At 47.2% G+C, this 13,693-nt stretch overlaps 1 protein-coding gene across 3 annotated transcripts in view; it reads left to right on the forward strand.

The window, feature by feature from the left end:
* The first annotated feature begins 525 nt into the window (after positions 1 to 525).
* The window catches only part of ACSBG1 (acyl-CoA synthetase bubblegum family member 1), a 60,435-nt gene continuing 47,267 nt past the window's right edge, over positions 526 to 13,693 (forward strand). For all 3 annotated transcript variants that reach the window (XM_032176215.2, XM_032176216.2, XM_058427671.1), the window contains exon 1: positions 526 to 895. In XM_032176215.2, the coding sequence (XP_032032106.1) occupies positions 765 to 895 (131 nt within the window). In that variant the 5' untranslated portion in view covers positions 526 to 764. The remainder of the gene's footprint in view (positions 896 to 13,693) is intronic.

Raw genomic sequence — 13,693 nt, forward strand, 5'->3', positions numbered from 1 at the left:
AAAAGGCCTTGTCCTGTGTGAATTTCCCGTCTCTTTATGGCTGCCTGAAACGCCCCCCCACCACCCGCCTTAACATGCTTCTTTCCTTTAGAAGAAGGGGCAGATCCAGGCTTCTATTCAGGTGTCCCTGGAAAGTCACATTCGTCGATTGCCTCTATCATGTCATCAGTGCAAATGCTCCTATAGACCATGTGGCAGTTCTCAGTGTTGGAAATGTCTCCTTCCTTCCCCCAGGGTGGGCTCCCTTCTCGGGTCTCCAGCCTCCATGCAGGACCTGGGGAAGGTGGACTGAGTGGGTGAGATCCCTCCCAGGGCAGCATTCGGCAGGCCGCAAGTCAAGGTTGCAGAGTGTATGCAGCCAGGGGTAGCAGCCACTTCAGGATCTGGGTCTGGATTTGTGCTGAGAACCACTGTGACCTTTTAAAGCCAGTGAGGAGGTTTTCTGGGGGCCCAGAAGCCCTGAGCCCATTGGCCAGACCTCCTGGGAGAAGCGGAGCGGATTTGCATCAAAAAGAACACTGGCTTCATTGAAATTCTCCTCATCTTGAGTGAAACAAAACCACAAAGAAAAGGAAAGTTTTAATTCTGAGAAACTTCACTGAGGAGCAATTTTTTTTTTGAGCTTCTAAAAATAGAGAGGAAATGAGCCTCTTTGGGTCACTCTAGTTGCCGCCTCCCCTGCCCCATGCCCGCCCCCACTGCCCACTCAAGGCCAGCCTCTCACAGTGGGTGACTGAGCTGTCTTCAGTGGAAGTCTGAGGCAGATGCCACGCAATTCTGGAGCTGGATACGGCTGCCCACACGGGGACCCCAGCATGCTGGACAGCAGAGAGACCCCACAGGAGAGCCGGCAGGACAGGATTGTGGGGACCACCCAAGAAAAATTGAAAACCAGGTAAGTCAGTGGTTGGGTTTCTGCACACTGCACCTGTGGGCCGAGTTCTAGACTTTGCTCTGCTGTGTGAACTTGGGCAAGCTGCTTCTCTCTCTGAGCCTCAGTTTCTTCACCTGGGAAATGAAGGGAAGGATCTGGGCGATCCGTAAGATGGAAGAAGAACTGGTCATTTGGAGGGCTACTTAGCATGGCTGAGAAAGGCTCATCAAAGAATGAGGCACATCCCAGGGGTATGAGCTGGGCTGCAGCTGGAGACCCGTTGGATCTCAGTTGGATGGAGGAGGAATTTTCCAGTAAAGAAGAATGTTTACCTGTCTCCTCAAGGGGGCCTTTTGCCTGAGGGGGTCAAAGACAGAGAAGTTTTGGCGGGGAGCCAGAGGTTCCCGCTCCAGTTTGCTGCGTGACCTTGGCAAGTCTCTTTGCCCTCTCTGGGCTGTAGCTTCCCTGTCTGAATATGAGTGCAGTGGCTGAGGTTTCCCTAAAGCCCTTCCACTGTGTATATTCCAGTAATCTGTGATTCAGAGGAAGCGGATTCAACGTGTCAGGCATTCACCAATGCCCACCCTGGCCCAGGCCCTGTCCCTCCAGGGAGTAGGGGATCCTGAGAAGGTGGGACTCAGTCCCAGCCCTGGGATGCCCTGGCCAGGAGGCAGGAAGAAGGCAGGCGTGGGCGTGCGCGTGCACGTGCGCACGTGCGTGCACACACACACACACACACACACACACACACACACACACGGAACTCCAGGACCCCAACATTTGTGATTTGTGTCCAGGAGGGGCTCAGGCGAAGGGGCAGAGAGAAGGAGGCTTCTAACTGGGGCGCATGAGATGGACCTTGACGGTCAGAGTGGAGCCAAGAGCAGTGGGCAGAGAGAACGACCTAACAAAGCAAGACAGGAAGTTCGGGGATGGGAGAGGTCTGGGTGGCGGGATCATAGAACCGGGGAGGACAGGGGCTAAATGCCAGGGTCCAAGTCCTCTGTAGTAATGGGGAGGAATTGCCAGTGTCTGAGCTACCAAGACTACGGCCACTGTCCTGATGGGAGGTTATGGGGAAGGAAGTTAGAGGGAAATGGGAACAGATGTTAATGCGCCTCAGAGATGCAGAGGCCCCTTCGAGGGCTGGCAGCTGGGCCCTGCCCTGGGTCTCCAGAGAACCCTGCTAAGCCAAAGTGGACTCCTGTTCTTCCAGAAGCAGGGACTCCTCCCTGCAAAGCCTCCAAGAGCATGAGGGCCAGCCCCTCCCTGGGCATAGGTCAGATGCACAGAGGGTCAAGGGCCCCTGGAGGAAAGCTGGACTGACTTCCTCACCCAAGGGCAGATTCAGGATCTCCTCTGGGCCCTGGTGTCCTGGCACCTCCCCTCCTCCCTGGGGCCTGGGGGCTCAGAGAGCAGGAAGGCCAGGCGAGATGCTCAGAGGAGCACATCGACATATGTCCAGAGGCCATGCATGATGGCTCACGCCTGTAATCCCAGCACTTTGGGAGGCTGAGTCGGGTGGATTGCCCAAGGTCAGGAGTTCCGAGACCAGCCTGCCCAATGTGATGAGACTCTGTCTCTACTAAAAATACAAACATTAGCCAGGTGGTGGTACGTGCCTGTAATCCCAGCTACTCAGGAGGCTGAGGCAGGAGAATCTCTTGAACCCGGGAGATGGAGATTGCAGTGAGCCAAGATCGTGCCACTGCACTCCAGCCTGGGCCACAAAAGCAAAAAAAAAAAAAAAAAAAAAAAAAGATAATAAATGTGTCCAGAGCAGGGGTAGACAGGCATGAGGACAGCCAGGGCCAGGGGAGCCCTTGAAAACAAAATCAAGGTCTGCAGGATCTCAGGGTCTTCTGCTCCCTATGAGTGAGGGGCCAAGTGGGGCTCAGGGCCACAGGAGCCCGTATCTCAGGCCTGTGGTGAAAAGGGATGGCAGAGGGTTCTGTGTGCCCTGCAAAGCTCACAGAGGACTGGGCTTGTTTTGCAGACATCACTGAAGGAAGGTAGGCAAACTTGAGGCAGAACCCTAGGCTTGTGCAGAGAAGGACTCACTCCTGAAAGGGTAAATGGGTCTTGGGACCCCGTAGGGAAAGAGAAAGGCTAAAAACCCAAGAGATGGAGTGTCAGTTCTACTACTTTCTTGCTGAGTGACTTTGGATACATTGTTTAACCTCTCTGAGCCTCAATAGCGTCCTCTGTACAAATAAATATAAAACGCCTGAACTTCACTGACATTGCAGAAAAATTGGGTGGATTCCATCAGCTGATGTGTATGAAAATGTTTTCAAAGCACAAGAGTTACCCATCACAGGCATAGTAACCCTCATAGCGACATCCTGGAACACTCTTAGCAGCAGGCTGGAGGTCACATGCCTTGGGTTCCAGTCCAGCTCTGCTCCTAACCCATTCTGTGACCCTTGGCAAGACACCTTCTCTGAGCTTCAGTTTCCCCATCTGTCAAACAGGGAAGCTAAACCTGCTCTGACATTCTTGCAGAGCAGCTGTGAGGAAAGAACTTAATTCTTGTAAAACATTGTTCTAAAGTCAGAAAGAGCCAGGTGCAGTGGCTCATGCCTGTAATTCTAGCACTTTGGGAGGCCAAGGAAGGAAGATTGCTTGAGTGCGGGAGTTCAAGACCAGTCTGGGCAACAAAGCAAGACCTTGTTTCTGCTCAAAATTTAAAAATTGGCCAGGCATGATGGTGTGCACCTGTAGTCCCACCTACTCAGGAGGCTGAGGTGGGAGGATCGCTTGAGCCCAGGAGTGTGAGGCTGCAATGAGCTATGACCACTGTACTCTAGCCTGGACTACAGAGCAAGACTCTGTCTCAAAAAAATAATAAAAATAAAAAATAGGCTGGGCACAGTGGCTCACACCTGTAATCCCAGCACTTTGGTAGGACAAAATGGGTGGTTGTTTAAGCCCAGGAGTTCGAGACCAGCCTGGATAACATGGCGAAGCCCTGTCTCTACAAAAAATACAAGAATTTGCTTAAAAAAATACAAAAAAGGCTGAGTACAGTGGCTCACGCCTGTAATCCCAGCACTTTGGGAGGCTGAGGTGGGCAGATCACCTGAGGTCGGGAGTTCGAGGCCAGCCTGACCAACATGGAGAAACCCTGTCTCTACTAAAAAAAATACAAAAAAAAATTAGCCAAGCGTGGTGGTGCATGCCTGTAATCCCAGCTACTTGAGAGGCTGAGGCAGGAGAACTGCTTGAACTTGGGAGGCAGAGGTTGCAGTGAGCTGAGATCGCGCCACTGCACTCCAGCCTGGGCAACAAGAGTAAAACTCCATCTCGAAAAAGAAAAAAAAAAATTAGCCAGACGTGGTGGCACATACCTGTGGTCCCAGCTACTCAGAAGGCTGACGTGGGAGAACCAATTGAGCCTGGGAGGTCAAGCCATGATGGCACCACTGCACTCCACCTGGGTGACACAGCAAGACCCTGTCTCAAAAAATAGATAAATAAATAAGGCAGAGAGATTGTTGTCGCGACCATTGTGATGGCCCTTTCTGCTTCTCTGCTCCTCCAGGCCAACTCCAGGAGGGAAGGTGTATTAGTCTGTTTTTCCGCTGCTGATAAAGACATACCTGAGACTGGGAAGTTTACAAAAGAAAGAGGTTTATTGGACTTACAGTTCCATGTGGCTGGGGTGGCCTCACAATCATGGCAGAAGACGAAAGGCGCATCTCACATGGCAGCAGACAAGAGAGCTTGAGCAGAAAAACTCCCCCTTATAATAACCATCAGATCTCGTGCGACTTACTATAATGAGAACAGCATGGGAAAGACCTGCCCCCATGAGGCAATTACCTCCCACCTGGTCTCTCTCACAACACATGGGAATTCAAGATGAAATTTGGGTGGGGACGCAGCCAGACCATATCAGAAGGGCTCTATCTCAGACCTGCCCATTTGCCCTGACCTTGCGGCCATGGCGGCTGCTCCTGGGGAAAGGCGGGTCTGCATTCCTCCATAGCCTGAGAGGGGCTTATCTTCCCCCTGCTTCCCAGTGTTGCAGAGGGGAAGACAGGAGGTGGAAGAAAGGGGAGGCTGAGAGCCCGAGGAGGGCTTGCATCCTGGCCTGACCCACGAGAGTTCCCTTTCCCGCCACACCAGATGCAGGGCGGGATCCCAGTGACTGGGGCAGGTGTCTGGAGGAAAGAGCCAGGCCAGGGCTGGGAGAGGCAAAACCCGTGGGGCCTGAGCTGACACTGGCCCTGCTCTGGCAGCTTGTGTTCTGTGCCCTTGAGGCTGTGACTGTAGACCATGCCTTCCATCAGGGGCACCCCTTGAGCCTGCCCAGGGCCTGGGTCCTGACCCTGGAAAGCTCTCTGTCCGGTGGAGACACCGGTCTCCCTGAGCCTAAGGAAGCCCATTGTGGAGGAAGGGCTTGGAAGGAACTTCAGAAGAGGACAGTCCATCCTGTGTTTGAAAGGCTGTGGATGCCTGGATGACAAGCAGGGCACTGTGCTGACCAAAGGCGTGGTTGTGGAGATGTTACAGGTGGCCATGAGACTGGTCAGGTTGGGGACCGGCTAACTCCTGGGCCTAGAGAGGCTGACGTGGCCAGACTAAGGGCAGCCAGGCTCAAAGAAGGAGGCAGACAGGAGCCCTGGGAGGGGTGCAAGCAGCAGAAGCCTGGGGAGAGCCTGGTTTGGGGTTTGTGAATCTAGCAGCAGTGAGTACAGACTGGACTAGGGGTGAGGTGGAGGCAGGAGGCCAGGACTTGGGAGCTCCAAGCGTCCCATCTGGCCCAGGGAGGGCTGTCAGGCTCTGAACTGACCACACTCACTCTGGGCTCCTAGCTGACTCTCCCAGTACTGCCTACCCAGAGACTGGGTGCAGAGAGGAGCCCCCTAAGAGCCAGGGATGTGGAACAGTCGCAGGAGGCTGCTACAAGCCCCATGAGCAAGGCTGTTCCCACTGTCAGAGCTTTCCCAGGATGATAGGGAGTGCACTCTGCCTCTCTGGGGTGTGCCAGCCTACGGGGGCAATCGTAAGGCGCATGTCACTGAAAGAACACAGGTGTCCTTAAACATGGACTATCTGGGCTTTCTAGTGCTGAAATTCTTCCCACTCCCACTGCCCACTTCCCGTTATATAGAAACACAGTTGTTTCCTGTTTTGGTTTCTTTATTGTTTTTCTCTGTTTTTGTCAAGAATACATTCATTTATTCAAAATTATTTATTGTAGAATAATCAGGCATTGCGCTAAGCACTGAAGAATATAACGGAAAACAAAAACAAGTCTCTACCTTAAGGAGTTTGCATGCTTGCAGGAAAGACAGACATTAACAAATAATTATACAATTAAACTGCAATTGTGACAGGTGCCATGTAGGAATAAGAAAAATAGAGGGAATATAATCAATGCCACTTAATTATACACTTAAAAATATTTCAAATGGAAAATTTTATGTTATATGTATTTTACCACAATAAAAACATTTTTTAAAAATGTCGGTAATTAAAAAAAATAGAATATAACAAAGATCTGACTTGGTCTTGAGGGTTGGTGCAGGCTCTCCTAGTAAAGCAACATTTAAACTGAGATCTGAAACAGGAGTAGGAGTTGGCTAGGGGAAGAACTTTCTAGGAAATGGGCACAGCATGTGCAAAGGCCCCGAGATGGGATGGAGCTTGTAGTGTTCAAGAAACTAAAAGCCAGTGGGAACGGCAGATTTGGGACTATCATGTAAAAGCCACAGGAAATCAAGGTGCTGGTGTCAAGAGCCCAAGACCAAAGGGTCAGGCACATCCGTGGAAAGCGTGAGTCTCTAGGGCAAACCAACCCTGGTCATAGACTTCTGAGTACGGATCTGGATAACTTCCGGATGCAAGTCAGCCCAAGCCAGCTGCGGTCCTTGCAGGAGCTGCAGAGATTTTAGCCAGGGGCAGCAGAGCTCAAACTGACCTGAAGTCAGGATCTGGGCCCAAAGCTAACCCACTGTCTCTAGGCACACCTGGGATTACAGGTGTGAGCCACCATGCCTAGCCAAAACTGTGTTTTAAATTTAACTTTCTAGTCAGTTGCTGTTAGTATAAATATAATTGATTTTTTAATATCGACCATATATCCTGCAACCTTACTAAATTTATTTGTTAATTCTAACACTTTTTTTTGTAGATCCCCTAAAACTTTTATGTTCAAAATTTTGGTATCTATTAATAAAAAGTTTTACTTCTTCCTTTCCAGTCATTTTCCCTTTTAATTCTTGCATTATGGCATCTTTTAGGATCTCCAAATGTAATGTTGAGTAGAGATAATAAGAGTGGAGATCCTTATTTTATTCCCAATATATTTAGCATTTACAGTGATCTCCATTCCTTTCTGTAGATTCATGTTTCCATCAGGGACAAGTGTCTTCAGCCTGAATAAATTTCTTCCTTTCTTTTTTTTTTTTTTTTTGAGACAGAGTCTCCCTCTGTCACCCAGGCTGGAGTGCAGTGGCGCGATCTTGGCTCACTGCAACCTCCGCCTCCTGGGTTCATGCCATTCTCCTGCCTCAGCCTCCTGAGTAGCTGGGACTACAGGCATCCGCCACCACTCCCGGCTAATTTTTTTTGTATTTTTAGTAGAGACGGGGTTTCACCGTGTTAGCCAGTATGGTGTCGATCTCCTGATCTTGTGATCCACCCGCCTTGGCCTCCCAAAGGGCTGGGATTACAGGCGTGAGCCACCGTGCCCGGCCCAGCTTGAATAAATTTCTATAGCATTTTTTGTAGTGAAGGTGTTCTAGTTATCTATTGCTGCTTAACAAATCATTCAAAAATTTAGTGCATTAAATCAATAACAGTCACTTATTGTTGCTCATGGTTTCCATTGGTCAGTTATTCAGGAGCAACTTAGCTGAGTGGTTCTGGCTCAGGGTCTCTCATGATGTTTCAGTCCAGATGTCAGCCAGGGTAACAGCCACCTGGAGTGGGAAGACCTGCTTTCAACCTCACTCATGAAGTTGTTGACAAGCCTGTTTCTCACCAGACGTGTGAGTTTTCCATGGCACTATAACAATGACCACAAACTTGGTGGCTTAAGACAACAGATATTTATTCTTCCCCAGTTCTGGAAGACAGAAGTTCAAAATTGGTTTCAGTGGGCTAAAGTCAAGGTGTCAGGAGGACTGCTCTTGGACAGAATCTGTTCCCTGCCTCTTCCAGCTCCTGGTGCTCCAGCATTCCACCCTTGTCTTGTAGTTGCATCACTCCCATCTCTGCCTCTGTGGTCACATTGTTTCTCTTCTGTGCATGTCAAATCTCTCTTTCCTCCCACTTGTAAGAACACGTGTGATTGAATTTAGAGCCCAACTGGATAATACAAGATAATCTTTCAGTCTCAAGATCCTTCCTTTAATTACATCTTCAAATCTCTTCCAAGTTTTTGCCATATAAGCTAATTTTAACAGCTTTCAATTTGCTGGGTCACATCGTAACACTATGTGGATAACTTTTGAGGGACATTTTCAACTTACCACGCTGGCTGTCGGCCAGAGACCTTAGCTCTTTACCAATGGGCCTCTCCATAAGCTATTTGAGTGTCTGTGACATGGCAGCTGGTGGCTGAGGCTAGGGACTTGTCAAAGTCGTCTTTATCACATCTGGTGCCTGAGATAGGAAGACTCATTAAGCTAGGATTTGGAATAGCTGGGCCCTTCATGTCTCTATTTTTTTTAATTTATTTTAATTTTTGGTTTTGTGGTACATGTGCAGGATGTGCAGGTTTGTTACATAGGTAAATGTGTGCCATGGTGGTTTGCCGTACCTATCAAACCATCACCTAGGTATTAAGCCCAGCGTGCATTAGCTATTTTTCCTGATGTTGTTTCTCCCCCCTCCCCACCCCGCAACAGGCCCCAGTGTGTGTTGTTCCCCTCCCTGTGTCCATGTGCTCTCATTGTTCAGCGCCTCTATTTCTGTGTGGCTTCTTCACATGCTCTCCAACATCACGCGTTCAAGATAGCCAGACTTCTGATATGGTGGGTCAGGGATCCAAAAAGCATGTGCCCTGAGTCAGGTGGCAATTGCATTGCTTTTTATAACTTAGCCTTAGCAGCCATATAGGTTACTTCCCATATGTTGTGTTAGTTAAAAGCCAGTCATAAGGCCAGCCCAGATTCTAAAAGAAGGAAATTAGATTCTACCTATTGATGGGGCAAGTGTTAAAGAATTTGCAGGTAAGATTTCAAGCCACCTCAGCAGTTTCCTGGTGACAAATCCTCCCATCTTCTATTTAAATAAAAATGTCATTCTTTCACCTTATTTTTCAAGGATATATTTACTGGAAAAGAATTCTGGCTTGATCATTTACTTATTTTAGCACTTTGAAATATACTGTTACAATATCTTTTGGTCTTCATCGTTTGTTATGAAAAGTCAGTTATCATTTCTATCAGTTTCCTTTTATGTAATGTGTCCTCGCCACCCCATCCCACCTCACCTCTGCTTTGGTTGCTTTTAAAATATTATCTTTTTAAAATCATTATTTTGTGACAGGATCTCGCTCGGTCACCCAGGCTGGAGTGAAGTGGCATAAACCTGGCTCACTGGCTGGGCTCAAATGATCTTCCTGCCTCAGCCTCCGACGTAGCTGTGACCACAGGCGCCTGCCACCATGTCTGGCTAATTTTTTTATTATTTGTAGAGACAAGGTTTCACTATGTTGCCTAGCTGGTCTTGAACTCCTGCCCTCAAGCGATCCTCCCACTTCAGCCTCCCAAAGTGCTAGAATTATAGGCATAAGCCACTGCATCCAGCCTTACAACCTTAATTTTAGAATATTTTCATTATCTTAAAAAGGAACCCTATATCCATTAGTAGTCACTTCCTATTTCTCCTCAATCCCCCTAGCCCTAAGAAACCACAAATCTACTACTGTTTGTCTCTACAGATTTGCTTATTCTGAACATTTCATTTAAGTGGACTAATACAATATATGATCTACTGTGACTGGCTTCTTTCTCTTAACATAACGTTTTCAAGATTCATCCATGTTATAGCATGTATGAGTACTTCATTCTTTTTATGGCCAAATAATATTCCATTATGTGGACATACCACATTTTGTTTACCCATTCCTCAGTTGATGGACATTTGGGTTGTGTGGGGAAAAAAAAGACAGATCAGATTGTTACTGTGTCTATGTAGAAAAGGAAGACATAAGAAACTCCATTTTGATCTGTACAAAGAAAAATTGTTTCTGCTTTGAGATGCTGTTAATCTGTAACTTTAGCCCTAACCCTGTGCTCACAGAAACATGTGCTTTATTGAATCAAGGTTTAAGGGATTTAGGGCTGTGCAGGATGTGCCTTGTTAACAATATGTTTGCAGGCAGTATGCTTGGTAAAAGTCATCGCCATTCTCCATTCTCTATTAACCAGGGACACCATGCACTGCGGAAAGCCGCAGGGACCTCTGCCCAAGAAAGCCTGGGTATCGTCCAAGGCTTCCCCCCACTGAGACAGCCTGAGATATGGCCTCGTGGGAAGGGAAAGACCTAACTGTCCCCCAGCCCAACACCTGTAAGGGGTCTGTGCTGAGGAGGATTAGTAAAAGAGGAAGGCCTCTTTGCAGTTGAGGCCTCTGTTTCCCACACATCCCTGGGAATGGAATGTCTCGTGTAAAGCTGACTGTTCGTTCTATTCTGAGATAGGAGAAAACCACCCTGTGGCTGCAGGCGAGATATGCTGGCAGCAATACTGCTCTGTTCCTCTTTGCTACACTGAGACGTTTGGGTAAAAAGAAACATAAATCTAGCCTACGTGCACGTCTGGGCACAGTACCTTCCCTTGAACTTATTTATGACGCAGATTCTATTACATGTTTTCTTGCTGATCTTCTCCCCCCCATCACCCTGTTCACCCCGTTCTGCCACACTCCCCTTGCCGAGATAGTGAAAATAGTAATCAATACTGAGGGAACTCAGAGACCGGCGCCGGTGCAGGTCCTTACATGCTGAGTGTACCGGTCCCCTGGGCCCACTGTTCTTTCTCTATATCTTTGTCTCTGTGTCTTATTTCTTTTCTCAGTCTTTCGTCCCTCCTGATGAGAAGTACCCACAGGTGTGGAGGGGCAGGGCCCCCTTCAGGGTTGTTTTAATATTTAGGCTATTATGAAAAGTGCTGCTGTGAACATTTATGTACAAGTCTTTGTGTGAACATCTGTTTTCATTTCTCCTGGGTATATACAAAGGAGTGGAATTGCTGGATCATATGGTAACTCTATGTATAACCTTTCGGGGAACTGCCAGATGGTATTCCAAAGTACCTGCATTCCCACCAGCGGTATAGGTGGTTTCTAATTTCTCCACATCCTTGCCAACACTGTTCTTATTTTCTTATTTATAGCCATCCTACCAGGCATGAAGTGCTATCTTTTTTTTTTTTTTTTTGAGATGGAGTCTCGCTCTGTCGCCCAGGCTGGAGTGCAGTGGCACAATCTCGGCTCACTGCAAGCTCTGCCTCCCGGGTTCACGCCATTCTCCTGCCTCAGCCCCTCCGAGTAGCTGGGACTATAGGAGCCTGCCACCACGCCCGGCTAATTTTTTGTATTTTTAGTAGAGACGGGGTTTCACCGTATTAGCCAGGGTGGTCTCGATCTCCTGACCTCGTGATCCGCCCGCCTCGGCCTCCCAAAGTGCTGGGATTACAAGCGTGAGCCACCGCGCCCGGCCATGAAGTGCTATCTAATTGTGATTTTGATTTGCATTTCCTGGTGGCCGATGATGCCAAACATTTTTTAACGTGCTTATTGTCCATTTGCATATCTTCTTTGGAGAAATGTCTATTCAAATCCTTTGCTCAGTTTTAATTGGATTATTTGTCTTCTTTTTATTGAGTTGTAAGTGTTCCTTATATATTCTAGATATAATTTCCTTATCACATGTATGATTTGCAAATGTTTTCTCCCACTCTGTGGGTTAACTTTTCACTTTCTTGATGATGTCCCTTGAAGCACATAGATTTTAATTTTGATTAAGTCAAAATTTATTTGTTAATGTTTGTGCGCTTTTTAACCTTATCTAAAAAGAAACTTGTCTAACACAAGGTCACAAAAGATTTCTTAATATTTTATTTTAATATTTTTACAGTTCTAGCGTTAACATTTAGATCTTTTATACATTTGAGTTAATTTTGTGTGTGGTATGAGGAAAGAATCTTACTTATTTATTTATTTTTGGCATGTGTCCCAGCATTATTTGTTGAAAAGACAATTATTTTCCCATTGGATTGTCTTGGTAGCCTTCTTGAAAATCTGTTCACTGTAAATGTGAATTGATTTCTGAATTCTTAATTCTATTTCATTCACCTATATGTCTGTCCTTATGCCAGTACCTCATTGTCTTAATTACTGTGGGTTTTCAATATGTTTTGAAATCAGGAAGTGCAAATCCTTCAACTTTGTTCTTTTTCAAGAATGTTTTGACTATTTTAGGTCTCTTGAATTTTTTGTTGTTGTTGTTGTTTGTTTGTTTTTTGAGATGGAGTCTCACTCTGTTGCCGAGATTCTGGAGTGCAGCGGCATGATCTCAGCTCACTGCAAGCTCCGCCTCCCAGGTTCACGCCATTCTCCTGCCTCAGCCTTCTGAGTAGCTGGGACTACAGGCGCCCGCCACCACGCCCGGCTAATTTTTTGTATTTTTAGTAGAGACGGGGTTTCACCGTGTTAGCCAGGATGGTCTCGATCTCCTGACCTCGTGATCCGCCCGCCTCGGCCTCCCAAAGTGCTGGGATTACAGGCATTAGCCAACTGCACCTGGCCAGGTCCCTTGAATTTTTATACAAATTTTAGGACTAGCTTGTCAATTTCTGCAAAGAAGCCAGCTAAGATTTTGATAAAAATTGTGTTGACTTGTGGATAAATTTGGAGAGCATTACCATCTTAACAGTATTAAGTCTCTTGATCATGAGATGTCTTTCCATTTATTTAGGTCTTCCTTAATTTCATTCAACAATGTTTTGTGCTGTTCAAGTTAAAAATAGTTTTTCTCTCTACCCTTTGGATTGAATAATTTCTACTATTTTTTCTTCAAGTTCACTTTTTTTTTTTGAGACCAAGCCTTACTCTGTCACCCAGGTTGGAATGTAGTGGCACAATCTCAGCTCACTGCAACCTCCTCTCCCAGGTTCAAGCGATTCTCCTGCCTTAGCCTCCCAAGTAGCTGGGATCACAGGCACGCACCACCATGCACAATAACCAAATAAAAATACATGCACAATAACCAAGTATCTTAGCCACTGTGCTAAGCAATTCCAGTCAATTGCTTCCTAGGAAATCGTGTGTTGCTGAGCTGTGTGGAGATGTGCCAAGGACCTCATAGAGCTTCACCTAAATTCAGGCAGTGCATATAGTAGTGGTTAAGAAGATGCAGCTGGGTGCGGTGGCTCATGCCTGTAATCCCAGCACTTTGGGAGGCCGAGGTGGGCAGATCACCTGAGGTCAGGAGTTTGAGACCAGCCTGGCCAACGTGGTGAAACCCCATCTCTACTAAAAATACAAAAATTAGCCGGGCATGGTGGTGGGAGCCTGTGATCCCAGCTATTCGGGAGGCTGAGGCAGGAGAATTGCTTGAACCCGGGAAGCAGAGGTTGCAGTGAGCCAAGATTGCACCACTGCACTCCAGCCTAGGCAACACAGTGATACTCCATCAAAAAAAAAAAGGAGAGCGATACTCCGTCTCAAAAAAAGAAAAGGGAGATGCAATCTGAAGTCAGATTGCCTCGATTTGAAACTCAACCATCCCCATTACTATCTGTATAACCTTTAGCAAGTTACTTCATCTCGCTATGCTTCCATTTCCCCATAAAATAG

Source organism: Hylobates moloch, unplaced genomic scaffold (assembly GCF_009828535.3).
Source record: "Hylobates moloch isolate HMO894 unplaced genomic scaffold, HMol_V3 SCAFFOLD_14, whole genome shotgun sequence".
Classification (NCBI taxonomy): domain Eukaryota; kingdom Metazoa; phylum Chordata; class Mammalia; order Primates; family Hylobatidae; genus Hylobates; species Hylobates moloch.